General features: G+C 43.5%; 1 protein-coding gene across 1 annotated transcript in view; it reads left to right on the top strand.

Annotated features, from left to right (window-relative positions):
• INPP5A (inositol polyphosphate-5-phosphatase A) overlaps positions 1-14,402 on the top strand; it is a 247,016-nt gene that overhangs the window by 132,927 nt on the left and 99,687 nt on the right. The window contains 1 exon segment of the mRNA XM_086466868.1: positions 4,095-4,198. Coding sequence (XP_086322994.1) covers positions 4,095-4,198 — 104 coding nt within the window.

The raw sequence follows: 14,402 nt of genomic DNA, 5'->3' as shown, positions 1-14,402 counted from the left end.
CTCCTGTCATCATTCGTTTGAATGCTGAAGGAAAATTTTAGAGATAATATAGGCAGTTCAGAGTAGATTTTATTTCTGAGAGACTGTACTGGAAAACTCAGTAGTGATATAGGGACTTCTGATGAGGTCATACTTAGTCTTTCTCCCGCACTGGAACGGTTTTGCAGACACTAAGCAATGACAGTATTACCAGATGAACTGTGTGCAGGGTGGAAGTACTGAAGGAAATGGGCATTGCACGTGAGGCTGAGTGTCCGAGGGTTTATCCCAGTTGCTGGGTTGAACAGCCTGCGGGTCTGCTCTTAGGGACTGTTGATCCATTTTGCCATGTGAATGGCTTTGTGTATCAGTCATGTGTGAACTGTATCTGTGCGCCTAATTCCTGAGCCCCCAACATCCTCGTGGCACTGCTGGAGGACTAGCAGGTTCTCTCTGAATTCCTCCTAAAGTTCCCTCCCACTGGTCACAGACAAGAGGTGTCGTGCTCTAGGGACATCTCACGGAGTGAAATGACAATTGTTTTAAAAAGGGGAGCTTTCTGGGTTTATTAATCATCATTTGTCAGCTTATTCGCTACTGTTTGGCTTTTAAAAGAAAATGTAAGAATTGTAGAACAGTGAGAAAGTGGAAGGAAAAAGTGTAGGGGGAAATCATTGATATAAAAGAAATAAGCAGATACTTGTACAGAAAATAAACACTTCAAATGTTCAGTGCTTTGTTTTGCTCAGCAAAACCTTATCAAAGCCAGATGGGATGTGAACCATGCACATGAAGATGTGTTTGGCCCAGTCATCACTTGGAAAGAAAAAACTTAATAAAAATCCAAGGAAAGCAGGTGCTACAGTGATCGGTGTTGTAAGTCACCCGCTGCTCTCTTAATGTGCAGCAGAATCAGTCTCCCAGTGTAAGGTTGGTAAAGTATGACCCTGAAGACTCCCATCTTTCAGGGGAAATGTAAAACTTGCCTCCCCTCTCACGACTATTGATGTTTTCACAGTGTATTAAGCTCTTAAATCAGAGGAAAAGTCCAAATGGATACAAATGTTCTTTGCACAAAAATCATTATGAAATTCTGGTTCTACTCAAAAGCATGCAAAAAATAGGTGTTTATATACAGTTCAGTATTCCTGTAACATCATTGTGTCTTTTCAACATTCACTGCACAGCTGGATGTGACTGAATACACTCTTTGGAAAAAAAAAGATTGTCTCTGTTTTTCAGTTCTAAGGAAGACATACTTGAGTTTTAAAATGAGAACAGTTTTCTCCTACAGCATCATGCATTACTTGCTACAGCATAGAAGGTGTTGGATTGTTTCACAGCTGTCAGAGGCCCCAAAGGTTGCTCACAATTTGAACTATTGACAAGCTGTTGGTACTAAAGGGCCATCGTTCGACAGAGCAGCGTGCTGGTGGGGGTATTAGGCCGGTTTCAGTCTACCACTTTGATGTGCAGAAAGCATCTCGTTTTCTCTGGTGTGAAATCAGATACAGCCTAGAAGTATTTTTCCCTGGAGGTACATGAGAAGGCAGGCTACTTTCCTCCCACGCTGGCTTCTCAGCAGCCACGTAAATGAACTGCTGGTTTGTATTTAGCATCAATGTTAACGTAAGTTGATGGTAAGGTGCCTCCTTTCTGCCAAGTGCCACCTTTTATTTAGGTTCTCACAGCAGAAGCCTTCAGTCTTTACAGCTCTGCTGAACGTTTTCTGAACCCTGAATGACATGGGAATCTTTTTGCTGACACTGTTAAACTTACTGAAAGAGACACATCCATCCACGATCTACTTACAGTGATGCCACATTAGTTTATCAGGATATTTGTTTAGTCTTCCTGTGGGAGCCAGATCTCAAAGTGATTGGCACATAAAGAATGACACTTTTTTTTCTGTGAAGATACATTGCTACATTACAGTAAATGCTTCCTCAGATTATATAAAATACTTTATGTAGACAACTTAAAGTGACAAGTTTTTGTATTGCTTGGTATTTTCACCACATCTCCAGTAGAACTGAATGGTTCAGGTAGTAGTTGGTTTGGAGTTTTCTTAGGCATTCCTAGTCAAAACGTGATCCAGTTGTGTAGTTCCAGCTTAACGGTAGCTGTAACACAGCTGCCCAAATTCCTGTGTTGAAGGAGCTTGGCAAATTAAGTCAGGTTCTTGTCTTTAGGCACACCAATACATGGCCCTGATCAGGAAGGAGACTGAGTACGTCTCAGATCAAGAAGCAGAACCTCTTGGTCGCGGGCTGTATAGATCCATAGATTGATTGTTAAGGCTGAAGACTGTGCTACTTCTGGCTGTGATGTAGCTGTTCAGTAAAGACTTTGGAAAGTGATGAGCTTTACCGCTAAGTCTCTCTCACAAACGCAGCACTCATTCCATCTTCAAATTCACGTGTCAACACGATGCACTGCCAGCCCAAAATGGGTGGTCTGAAAGAGGTGGGTGACTGCAGGCTCACGGAGCAACCGATGTGGGATTGGAATGGCCTGAGTCCAGTTCATCTGCATATTCCCAGAGCAAGATTTTCACTTTTCCAGTTTGAAATAATCTGATCTCATTTTCAGTCACTTCTCTGATTAAGGAACACCCAACTTGGCGATTTCTGTTAGTGGCCTCCTTGGCTGATGGAGGCTGGCATGCAGGTGGTGGGGTTGTTGGCAGAGCTGAAGGTCGTTTCCACCCATGCACACAGGGATGGCCGTGCTGCATCAGACCACTGTTCTCTCTGGTCCAGCAACTGTTATAATGGTGGCAGAGACCCAGAGGAGATCCTCTGGTGGGCAGCTGTGAGGCAATTGCACCTCAGAGTCTATTCTGATTCAACCTTGAAGCATAGCTGTCCTTGCTAAGGCTCTGTCCATGCATATATGATTTCTGTTCTAGTTCTAGGTATTTAAGTAGTTAGGAAAACCCAGTCTTTTCCAGGGTCTTGCTCAAGTCTGACAGTCTGGGACAGTAAGTTGCCCAGCAAAATAATGCGTTCAGTAGAAAATGAATTTCCTCTTTTTTATCACGTTTCACATTCAGTTTCTGAATTTCATTGACTGTCCCCATTTCTGTTTTGGGACATAACAAATTCCTAATTTTCCTGTTCTAGACCACTCAGTAAACCACTTGGGTTTGGTGCAGCGTATTCCCTGCTACTTTCACGTCCCTGGGTAAAAGCACTCAGTCTGTTCACATAGGAACACTTTTTTTCACGTTTCTTGTTTTGTCTCAGGGCGTGGTAGTATTTGAATGACTTCAGTGGATGACTTGAGGGTGTCACTTTCTTTGCAGAAACAACTGTTAATTAAAAACAAGTCTACCTCAGGTCAGTTCCACAGACGGAATGGGCTGCTCTGCTTGTGGTCAACTCATCTTCCATTAGGAGTTCCACCAGCATTACTGTGTCGGTTCTAGAGTGACAAAAATCAGCCCCCCACCCCAACACAGCTAGCCCAGCAGACCATTTAAGTGTGGCCAAATACTAAGTCGGTGATGATTGTCAATATTGTGGATTTAAAGCAAAAGGCAAAAAGCTGAGATGATCTAAATGAATGATTATATCTTCATTTGATGGGTCAAAGATGTGATTAATAATGCATAACGGATATGCATCAGTTGATACCTAGGTAGGTAGAATTAAAATCTGAAAAAAAGAGTTGCTAGATAAAACATATAGGTAATCACTACTCATAAGTAACTTTTTTCACCTTAATGTGTTTTGTGTTCATTAATGTTCCTGTTAATTATCCAGTGTAGCTTGCTGGATGCTGGCTGAGGACACAAACAGGCATCTCCTGGAAGAACCATGCCAGAAAGTTTGAGCGCGAGGGTGTGCAGAGACCTGGTTCATAATTAGAGCTCCAACACTGTATGGTGCTCTGGACCATGTAGAAACAACAGTGCCCATAACTGTATTGCTTCAATATGCAGACGTGATTTAGTGGTCTCTGGTTTTCCCCCCGAACAGGACGGTGCTTGCAGATCTTTGCTAAGGCCCTACCACCTGTTCAGCAGATGCCACTGCTTTGCCAATGAGTGCTGTAAGTTGCTTATAATGTTAAAGATATGTACGTTAATTTTGTTTTGTGTCTCTTCCTAGCTAAGAAGTATAAAAAGGTCACTGGGAAAGAAATCTACTCAGACACTTTAGAAAGCACGCCCATGCTGGAAAAAGAGAAGTTTCCGCAGGATTATTTCCCTGAGGTATGTACAATCCCATGGAGCATTCCCGAATGTTAAGTTTGATTCTGATTTGCTCTGATTACTTGAGTAGCTACTCTCAGTAATGTAAATAAGGTCAGAATCGAGTCTTGGTTTTTTATTTGTTCGTTTGTCGGTTTCTTGTCACCTATAGTATATGTTTTAAGTCACTGCATGGATTTACCAAATTCAAATGGAGTTCTTTGAATAGTAGGAAACCCTTGTGAGGGACGGGGACTTGTTTGTGCATTTAAGACCAAAGAAATAGCACACAGTGCCACTCGCAAGTCTGTTTCAGGGAGACTTACTCCTTGGCAGGGCGAGGCGCAGCTTTGACTGGATTCCGTTTGTATTCAACAGCCGCAGCTCTGTCATCACAGTGCTGGTTTCTGTTCAGCCGAGCTAGGTACTCCTGCCACCACTGCAAGCATGGAGGGAAAAGGCAGTTTCTTACTAGTGCAGGAGTACATGTGACTTGAGAACGGATTGATGGTTTCCTCTGAGGCTGCCCTTGTACTCCCTTGTTTTGTTTCTCTTAAGAACCGGGGAGTGCTGCCTGTTTGAAAGGTGAAAGTCATGTCAAACCCAGAAGCACAAGCACAGCTGGACGTGCACCTGCAAGTGCAGCCTTTGCCTGCAGTTCTCTTCTTTGATGCTTACTTTATTTCCTCATTTTTATTTTCTTAAGAACATCTAGAACATGGGTGTTTAATGCTTAGTGTTTGCTACAAGTCAAGTGAATGAGTTTGTTTAATTCCTATAACATTTGTGGATCAAACAGGCATGTTACTACTTTGATATAAGGAAGAACTGAATAAACTTTTAAAACTAATTTAGAATTTGTAAATATACACACTTAGAGATATTTCTGTAGTGTATGTGTTCTTGGAAGAGCATTGCATAAATAATTATGGGGTTGATGGGATTTGACACTCGATTATTTATTTTTATATTCTATATCTGGAAGGGAGACTGCCTTTGACATAATTTTGCTAGCTTTTACCTCCTGTGGATAAACATCTTGAATACTTCTTTGAAGTTAAGTGTTATATCATTTTGAAGGAGCTCCAAGCGGTTACTCAGATATTTATTTTTCTCCTCCATCAGCGATAAGCAGGTAGCAGTATGGGTGATTGACAGTGTAAGTAGGAAACGAACGGTGCTGTTGAACGATTTGAGTGTAGTACTGGGGGCACGGAACAGCAGTGTGTGAGCGCTGTTGTCACGCTTAACGGCAACAGGCCGAATTATGGATTGTTCATTGATACCCAGGAAGAATTATTTCCTTCGTTACTTCACTGCTGTTGTTTCATCATGAGACTGGTAAATTTGTAACTTGTTCAGCGTCGTTTATTACGGCCTCTTAGATGAACAATTCTTAATAGTGTCTTGGAGAAGTGGTTGAGTCCAGTGGCTTTCCCGCACGGCTTTGTGGACTGGGGATTGTGTTCGTTCCATGTGGGTGCTCAGGGGTAGGTTGTTCCCCTGTTTGTATTTGGAGCAATAGCTTCTGTACCCAGTACGTCCTGCTGCGCTGCTTTAGGGACGGGGCAGTTATGTCCAGAACCCAAGAAGCAGCTGAATAACTTTTGAGGATCTGACGCTGTTCCCATTGTTACGTTACCTTAAATGACTTTTCCAGGGAGAAGGCACCATGTTCTGGTGTTGTCACGGGTACTGTGTATCTGGAGGAGGAATAGATAGGAGAAGAGAAAGTCCAGACACTCACAGTTGAGATAGCAACAAATCCCTGAAGCCCCTTGGAAGTTCAGTTCCGTCCCTGCACACGGCATGGTTCCTCGTGAGAGTGTTGCAGCCAGGCTCGTAGAACAGGCCGGCGCGTTCACCTGTTTTGTTTCAGAGCTTCGCAGGGTGGAGGGGAAGGTGATATGGGCGCTCCAGGGTGCAATAGCGCAGATAGGAGCAGCATCGATACTTGCACTCCTGTGACTTTCCTGCTCATTTGGTGTGCACCCTGGCATAGACCAAGTCAGCAGGTTTTTCATGTGACTTGAAAAGTTAGAACATAATGTTGGTGATTTTTACACTGTGCTGTTTTTCATTTTGGACTGAAGACCAACGAAGAGTCTCTCAAGCACACATAAGTACAGCCACATCAGAAAACCAACAGTGACATAGTTTGGGTCCTCATATACATGTTTCTCTTTCTCTGTTTAAAGCTAAAATTAATCTTGTTTTCAGCCTGTTTTCTTCCTAGACAAGTGCGGGTAATAACAACACTCATGAAAAGACCAACATGTATTTTGAAAATGGGAGTTGATGCAGCAGAACGCACGAGCAGCCCGTCTGTCCAGATGTTGCATTTACGTGCTCTTGTGTGTTTTAGCCAGACTTCTCATATCACATTTACAATGTTTTGTGTGAGAAGTGGTTTAAGACTGATTTCTTTTCTTTTTATTACTGCTGCTTAAGGATGATCTAAAAGTAATTACAATGATTGAGGCATAATGCAATTCAAAATAATTACAGCCCACTGCATATAAAACTAACAAAACTTTCTGTCTTGATTTATGGGTCTTCTTGGCTAGGCATAGGACTCAAATGACGCCTTTGGGAGCAACACTCCAGATAATGTTAGGCCATTTAAAAAAAAAGGAGATTTGTGTAGTCTATCAGGCCTGAGTAATTTTTTTTTTTCCCATAGTGAGAAATTGGTTGTTATCGTAGATCACAGATACTGCTCAAAGCTCTTATGAAAGATGAATTAATTTCACTAATGCTTTAATGCAAACCTTTCATGGAGAAGGCTGTATGGTGATAACCTTACTGCAGTCTCTCCTTTCTCAATGATGATTTATGTTGTCTTTTAGTAGATGAAACTGCCTGTATTCACAATCCATCTGCTGGCTAAAGGAATCCTATTAACAGAGGATCTGAGAAGAGACTTAATACTGTGAGGTGAAAGATGTGGTATCCCCTTTCTGGGACGTGAAGTAGGAATTTTTTTTCCTATTTTAAAATGTAGATACCTCCCTGAGAGTGTATAGATGATCTGTGTCATCTCTACCTGTTTTTATGCTGGCTTACAGATGGTAGATCAGCTCGCGACTATCTGTTAAAGTCAAAATAAAGATTGTCGCCTTAAAATCTGCAATGAGAAACAATTTTCTCTCTCCTCCTTTCCAAGCTATAGTTCTTCTTTAAATGCTCTTTCCAAAAGTTTCTTCTTTCCAAATGCTGTATTTGGAAATGTTGAAGCACATCGGTGATCCCAAGCACGTAAGGCATGTTGTTCAGCTGCAGTATATATCTGAGTGAAGGGTGACATTTTTGTGTTTAAGGTGTTAAACAGTGGTTCAACTAGTGGGTTGTATTAGGTCCAAAGCCTGCTAACTTTTGCATTCTTAATGTTAAATAGACAAATTATTAGTAAGTGAATTATGTATTGAAGTTGAGGGAATTAAGTAAGAGTGTTAAGTTATGCGTATCTAAAGGTAATTTACAGGTTGGGGTTGGGGAATATACAAGTTACACAGTAAAACAAGTGTCATTTTATGATGCAGAGGCATAGGAATCCTTGCTTTATTCCGCTTAGGCTGGGTAACATTCTCCAGCATGAGCTGAAGCATCTCCCCAGTCTCCCATGCTGGCTTTTACTTGGGCCAAGTAAAAGGCCCAAACCACCGTGTTTCCATCCACCACCGTTGCTTTTGTAACTGTTATAAGTCCTGTGCTCCAACAATAACAAAATTCAGCTGTATAGACCAGTCCTAAAGAAAATCTTAGTTGGAAGAGAGTGTGGTCAAATGCTGAGTTAGGCTCACCCTGACCATAGCAGCAAAAACACTGCGAGATCAGGGCTCTGATGTTGTCATTTTGGGACAAGTCATGTAACCTTGCTGTTGGCAGTTCTGTGTCACGTTGTCACCGTGCTTCTATTATTTTAATAGTATAAATTTTATTATTGTAATTATCTACCTTTAATGACTGTTGTATAAAATAAGTTTTGTAATGACTTAACAATCTCAGAGAAAGTGAAATGAGCTACAGAATTACCATCGTATTTGGGGCTGCGTGTCTAAGGTTTTAGGCCTATTATTCATACTCCTATCAACCCTAAATTCTGCTGTTACAAAGAAGGGAATTCTTAGAGACTTCAGTGTTCTTTGGAGAGTTTAGTGAAGTATAGGAGGGAAAAAGAAGGTGCCTTGAAAAACAGAAGAACTACCGTATCTCTGACAGTGGGTCTGAGGTGTGAGAGCAGGCTGGTAGTCCATGTTGTGCTTTCAGACACGTACCGCTGTTTTCAGCTGGTTTTGATGAGGGTGGAGACTGGAGCATTGCACTGCAGCTGCTGGCAGGGTCTGGCCCCTCTGGCTTCACATCCCTGCTCCTGCATTCCTGTTTCCACCTGGGCTTCGAGGGTGTCCAGCAGATGAAAGGGGACCCCTGGAACCTCTGCCCCACCACACGTACACTCCTTCCCGTGGCTTCCACAGGCTTCTGCCAGCTTGACGTGGCAACGTACAACTTTCTTGCAAATAAATACTTGACTTGACCTTTCTTTCAAATGTTGCATCCTATATTATATTCCTGTCTTCTAAAAGTAACTTTTAGTGAAGAAATTATGTATAGCCGCTGGTTGGCCGCTTCGCTGGTGATGCACATAGGAAGAAGCTGACAGCAGTAGTGACTTGCATGTCCTGTGGTTTTGTGTGTAAAAACAAGTGGAGCAAGTGTAGTTTTTATCATGTATTTCTTATATTTGCTTACATCATGCACAGATACTTAAATGTGGTCTTCCAATAGATATATTCTTTCTAAAATTCTTTATACTGTATTTTCTGGTAAATAAAGGGTACCGAAAGCATTATGTGAAAAAGCAAATTATCAATTAAATTATTACACTACATAATAGCCTTTGTCATTGGATAGATTGACTTGGTATTCTTAAGCTTTCACTATATGTTTTTTGATGAGTGCCATAGATATTTTCATTTGCAGACTTAGATTTATATAGTGACTTCTGAAAATCTTTAGCAGTAAATGTATGACTGATAGTGCTGTTACAATGCTTGATAGTGTTCAAGGGCTGGATTGGACTTGGCTTTTACATATACTGCGTATTCTTCTGAAATACGGGGAGGTTAGAAAGATGCTTTGAACAGTTTGTATAGAAACTCCTAAAAACACAAGAGCATAAATTCTTTAGTTCTGTAAACTGATCTAAGGAAAGAAAGGAAGTCATTTTGGGGCAGGAATGATGTTGTGCATGGTTTTTATGGAAAGTTGTCACGATACATGCTCCTGTTCCTGATTAGTTAAACATTGGGCATGTTGTAAGTGCATGAAATAGGTTCCTGCGTGAGGCTTTGAGGAGTTGCTCTCCCCGCGGTGATGCAGCCTGTTAATGCTGAACATCGCTGGGCCTCGATTGTTCTTGCCGGCCAGTATTAGCTGCTTCAGGTACAAGATTTCCCGTCTTCCTCTCAGCTGTGGTGTTCCTCTCAGCTGTGGTGTTCCTCTTCCTCTCAACTGTGGTGTTCCTTTAAGAAGCTGCAATTACACTGCAGTCATTGCTGCTTTAATATGTCTTTCCTTCATGCCCCTGCTTTGTATGGTTGAATAAACCCTTGCTGGGTCACTATTTAATTTGATATGGTCCCTCTCAGTAAAATGATGGAGAAAAGATGAATTAAGGCTCTGTGCTAGTCATTATCAATCATGGTTTGTGTGCATTACTTATTGCTCACAGTGCTTTTTGACATTAGCCCTCTATAACCTCTCTCTTCATGTTAATGCTGTCTGGAGGTCCTTTTACCCGATGTAGCAGAGGTTATTTATGTAGGTGGTGTTGCTGGGGGGTTTTAAAAGGTCAGCACGATCTCCTGAGAGACTCTATTCACAAAGAAAAGGCTGACGGAATGTAACTACAAGTTTTCAGATTGTGATTGTCTTAATTTTTTTTTTTAAGGACTTCTGACAGAGAGGTGTCAGAATTTCAGTTACACATATTAAAGTGAATTTTTGGCAAAATAGCCTCTAATACGTACTACTGCCCTTAAAACCAGTGTTTGCAGTGTACAGGTAAGGAAACACCAAGCTACTATAAGAAATTCTGTGGTTTATCATGTCATGAAATATAAGTTGTGTTGCAAATACCTTTTAATTGGCTTGTATCAATGTAGGTTCGCATGAAACAGCGTAAGGCAGCAGTGTCAAGGGTTGGGTGTACTTTATACTGGTATTGTTTGTGTTGGTGAGGTCATCGGTGACAGAATCAGAGCAAGGTCCTGTGGGATGGCCTGCTGGAGAAGTGGATGGTGATTGGTAGCAGGACTCTTGGTCTCATACGCTCCGATTGCACAAAACCTTGAGCTGATTGTACATGCATGAGCCTGTAGCAGCAGGCAGGGCACATCCAAGGGAGAAAGGGATCTGGCTGATGTCATTGAGAGACTTCTCACTGCCATCTTAAAAGAGAGATGTTCCTGAGGGCTGGGAAAACACAAATGTCACAGACGTTTTCAAGAAGGGTCCCAGAAGGCCTCTCCTCAGTCACGGGAAGGTGATGGAGCAAATCTTACTGGATGACCAGTTGTGTGGGCAAGGGGAGTGCTCTGGATGTTGTATGCATTGACTCTAGCAAGGCCTTTGATGCAGTCACTCACAACGTCCTTGAAGTCCAATTGTGACATGTATACTGGGCAGGTGGAGTATAAGTTGGCTGGAAAGCTGGCCAGCCACCAGGCTCACAGGGCGGTGAACAAAGTCCAGCTGGCAGCTGTTTGCTGGTGGTGTTCCTCAGGGGTCAATGCTGGGATTGGTACTGTTCAACACCTTCCTTAACAGCTTGGGCAACAGGGTGGAGTGCTGGCTCAGCTTTGCAGGTGATGTCAAGTTGGGGGTGCAGTCGATAGGCTGGAGGGCAGGGCTGCTGTTCAGAGGGACTTCAACAGGCTGAAGAAGTGGTCTGATGGGAACCTCATGGAGTTCTGCAGAGGTTAGTGCCAAGCCTTGTCCCTGGGATGGGATAACCTCGTGAAGTGGTGCAGGCTGCAGGTGACCATCCAGAAAACAGGAGAGGACCTGGATCTTATTAGACAGCAAGTTGAACATGAGCCAGCACTGTACTCTGGTGGCAGAGAAGGCCAAGAGCATTCCAGGATGCGTTAGGTCCCAGGAAGGGACTCCTCCATCTATTTGGCACTCCGAGGCCACGTCACATCTCCAGTGTCTTGTCTGGGAACCCCTGTACCAGACAGACATGGGCAAACTGGAATGAGTATAGCAGAGACGCCGCTGAGGCTGGAGCACGGGGTGTGGGAGGAGAAGCCAGAGAGCTTGTCAGCGCCACCAGGAGAGGAGAGGGAGGCGATGGGAACCGCGCTGCTGACTGCAGTTTGACCCCAGCCGGCAACTGAGCCCCACACAGCCGCTTGCTCACTCACCTGGTGGGATGGGGGAGAGAGTTGGAAGGGTAAAAGTGAGAAGAAAACTCGTGGGTTGAGATAAAGACAATCTAATAGGCAAAGCGAAAGCCATGCTTGGGAGCAAAGCAGAACAAAGAATTCATTCCCTGCTTCCCGTCGGCAGGCAGGAGTTCATCTATCTCCAGGAGAGCAGGGCTCCATCACCTGTAATGGTGACTTGGGGAGACAAACGCCGTCACTCCCAACGTCCTCCCCTTCCTGCTTCTTCCCCTCAGCTTTGACATCATGCGGTATGGAATATCCCTTTGTCTGAGCTCTGTTCCCTGCCAGCTCCTTGTGCAGCTCCAGCCCACTCGCTGGTGGGGTGGGGTGAGGAGCAGAAAAGGCCTTGATGCCGTGTCAGCACAAAAACATCCCTGAATTATCAACACTGTTTTCAGCACAAATCCAAACCACAGCCCCATACTAGCTGCTGTGAAGAGAATTGACTCTGCCCAGCCAAAACCAGCACAAGTGGCCAACTGGTGGCTCTTGAGGGGTGGGGCCAGGCGGCTCTGGTGGTGTGTGTGCAGCAGCAGGACAAGGGGCAGCAGTTGTCAGTCGCAGCAAGGGAAAATCTGAGTAAATCTGGGAAAAGATTTCACCGTGAGGGTGAACAACAGAAGAGGGGCCCAGACAGGTTGTGGAATCGCCGTCCTTGGAGGTGCTCAAAACCCAACTGGACGTGGCTCTAAGCAACATGGTCTGATTGGCCGTCTTCTAATGTTACATCTTTTGAAGTACCTCTTACGTTGCCAAAGAGGAGAATGGCACATGAAGAATTACGGGTTGATTGAAGGCATTGTCTTGGGCCGCATCATAGGCTTGGGCTATTTTAAGCTCTATGTATCATTCTTCAGTAATTAAAAGTTCTACATAGTTATTTTTAAGAATGAAGTGACAGAACTCCCCTTTTTTGATTGTGATTAGATTTAAGCCAATTTTGAATGCTTTTAGCATTTAACTTTTTTCATTGTTTTGCTTTGAATAAATGTTGACATTTTGCCAAATTTCAGCTTGTAACTGTGCTGACATGATCATCACAGAAACTGTGAAGAGGAGAGACCTTATTGGGTGATGGGATATGTAGTTCAGCCATGAAAGCCGGAAAGTTAGGAACATTTGGTGTGTTAGCCCTGCAGCCAGCCATTCCGTGGTTGACCAGATTGACTACTGAATCTGCAGAGGAGGTTATTTTTCAGTTGAAAAAAAAAATATTTACAATAAGGTAGGTATTTATTCACAGTCACCACGGAGTTTTTCTCAGTAGAGCTGCGATTTAAGAAAAATCACAAGTTGGGCTCTCCTAAGACAAAAGTAATAAGGATTCAGAGAAATTAGTTCCCCTCGGAATGTATCCATCAGCTGGGCTTCAGAGTAGTGAACTGTTAGGATTTCCTCTGTGAATATGACTACATTAGACCTAGGCAAATTTACTTGCTCTCAAAAGCCCCAATTCTTAAAAGATTTAAGCACCTATAAGCATCAACAAGCATTAATTACTAAATGTCTCAGAAGCACTTGTCCCCGCCATCTGTAGTTACAGAACTGATGCAGTCAGCTGCCAGGAGTCACAGGACAGATGTGCGGGGGGTGTTGCAAACGCCACCTATGCTCAGAAGAGAAGTCCATTTGTTCTGTGTAAGCCTTCTGGATTTAGGAGGATTTTCTCATTTTGTCTATAGGAAATTTCACATTTGGCTAAACATTTGTTTTGTTAATTCATTTTTTTCCTCTCTTAATGTATGTCCTGTGAGCCACTGAAAGCCAGCTGTAAGTAGAGACATAAGTCAAGAGCAGAAGAAAGCTGTTCACTGTGCATCCCCAGTCCCAAAATACGAACTTTGATTGACTGCATAAAGGACTGCTGTCAGTCACTGTTCCTGGACTCCACGGTCTCGAGGGGACACCTTCCGTGTGCTGCCCACTGCGGTACAATGCAAAGCTGATGAAACTTGTGCAAGAAAAGCTCCAGCCCTTCTGGGGCAGGGCCGGCACAGCCGCACCCCAGGGCAGCAGCCGAGCTGCCGTTTCCCCACGGCTCTCGCGGTGGAATTGGGCTCTAGCAGTCTGTGTAGGAAGGTCCCGCAAGCCTGCAGAAAGGTCATTCTGAAATGGCCACCTGAAGTGAGAAATGCTGCTGACAGGTTTCCCAAAATCTGGAGTATGTAACTGTGCATAAATTTTGTAGACGATTTTTTACTTCTTAGTTTTGTAGCATGTAGGTAACACTTTTCCCACAAAATTACAGGCTCTGAAGTTGAGTGCAGTTGATGAAGTAAGTTGTCATTTACATGTAACTTTGCAAATTCTCCTGGGTTTGGATAGGTCATCTGCATATCAATGAATAGTTTTCACATTCAAGCTTTCAGGAGCAAGCTAGTATTTACTCAGTAAAATAAACACTTTAAAATCCCCATGAGCAGATTTTGAATGCAAGGAGAAACCCAATGGGAAAGGGGCCCCAGTAGAGGAGTGGTGGTACGTCTGGTTGGGCTTGCCCGTGGTTACGTGTTTGTGCCTGATGAGCGGAGGAGGTGGGAGATGGGTAGCTGTTGTCTGAAGAGTGATTAGGAACCAGCCCATTTTGATTTTGCGAGGCACTTCACTATCTCAGCAGTATTTGGGACTCTGAAATTTCATGGGCACTGTCTGTTCCGGTTGAGGCGGATAAATACATCTGGCAAGTCTCTTCTGAAGGCAGTGCCTTAGGAGAGCCTTCGGAGGGCTATACCCCTGAACGGGGGGGGTGGGGTGGGGTGTGCTCTGCTACG

Source organism: Leptosomus discolor, chromosome 6, assembly GCF_034619465.1.
Source record: "Leptosomus discolor isolate bLepDis1 chromosome 6, bLepDis1.hap2, whole genome shotgun sequence".
Classification (NCBI taxonomy): domain Eukaryota; kingdom Metazoa; phylum Chordata; class Aves; order Leptosomiformes; family Leptosomidae; genus Leptosomus; species Leptosomus discolor.
This window is presented reverse-complemented; position numbering and strand designations above follow the sequence as displayed.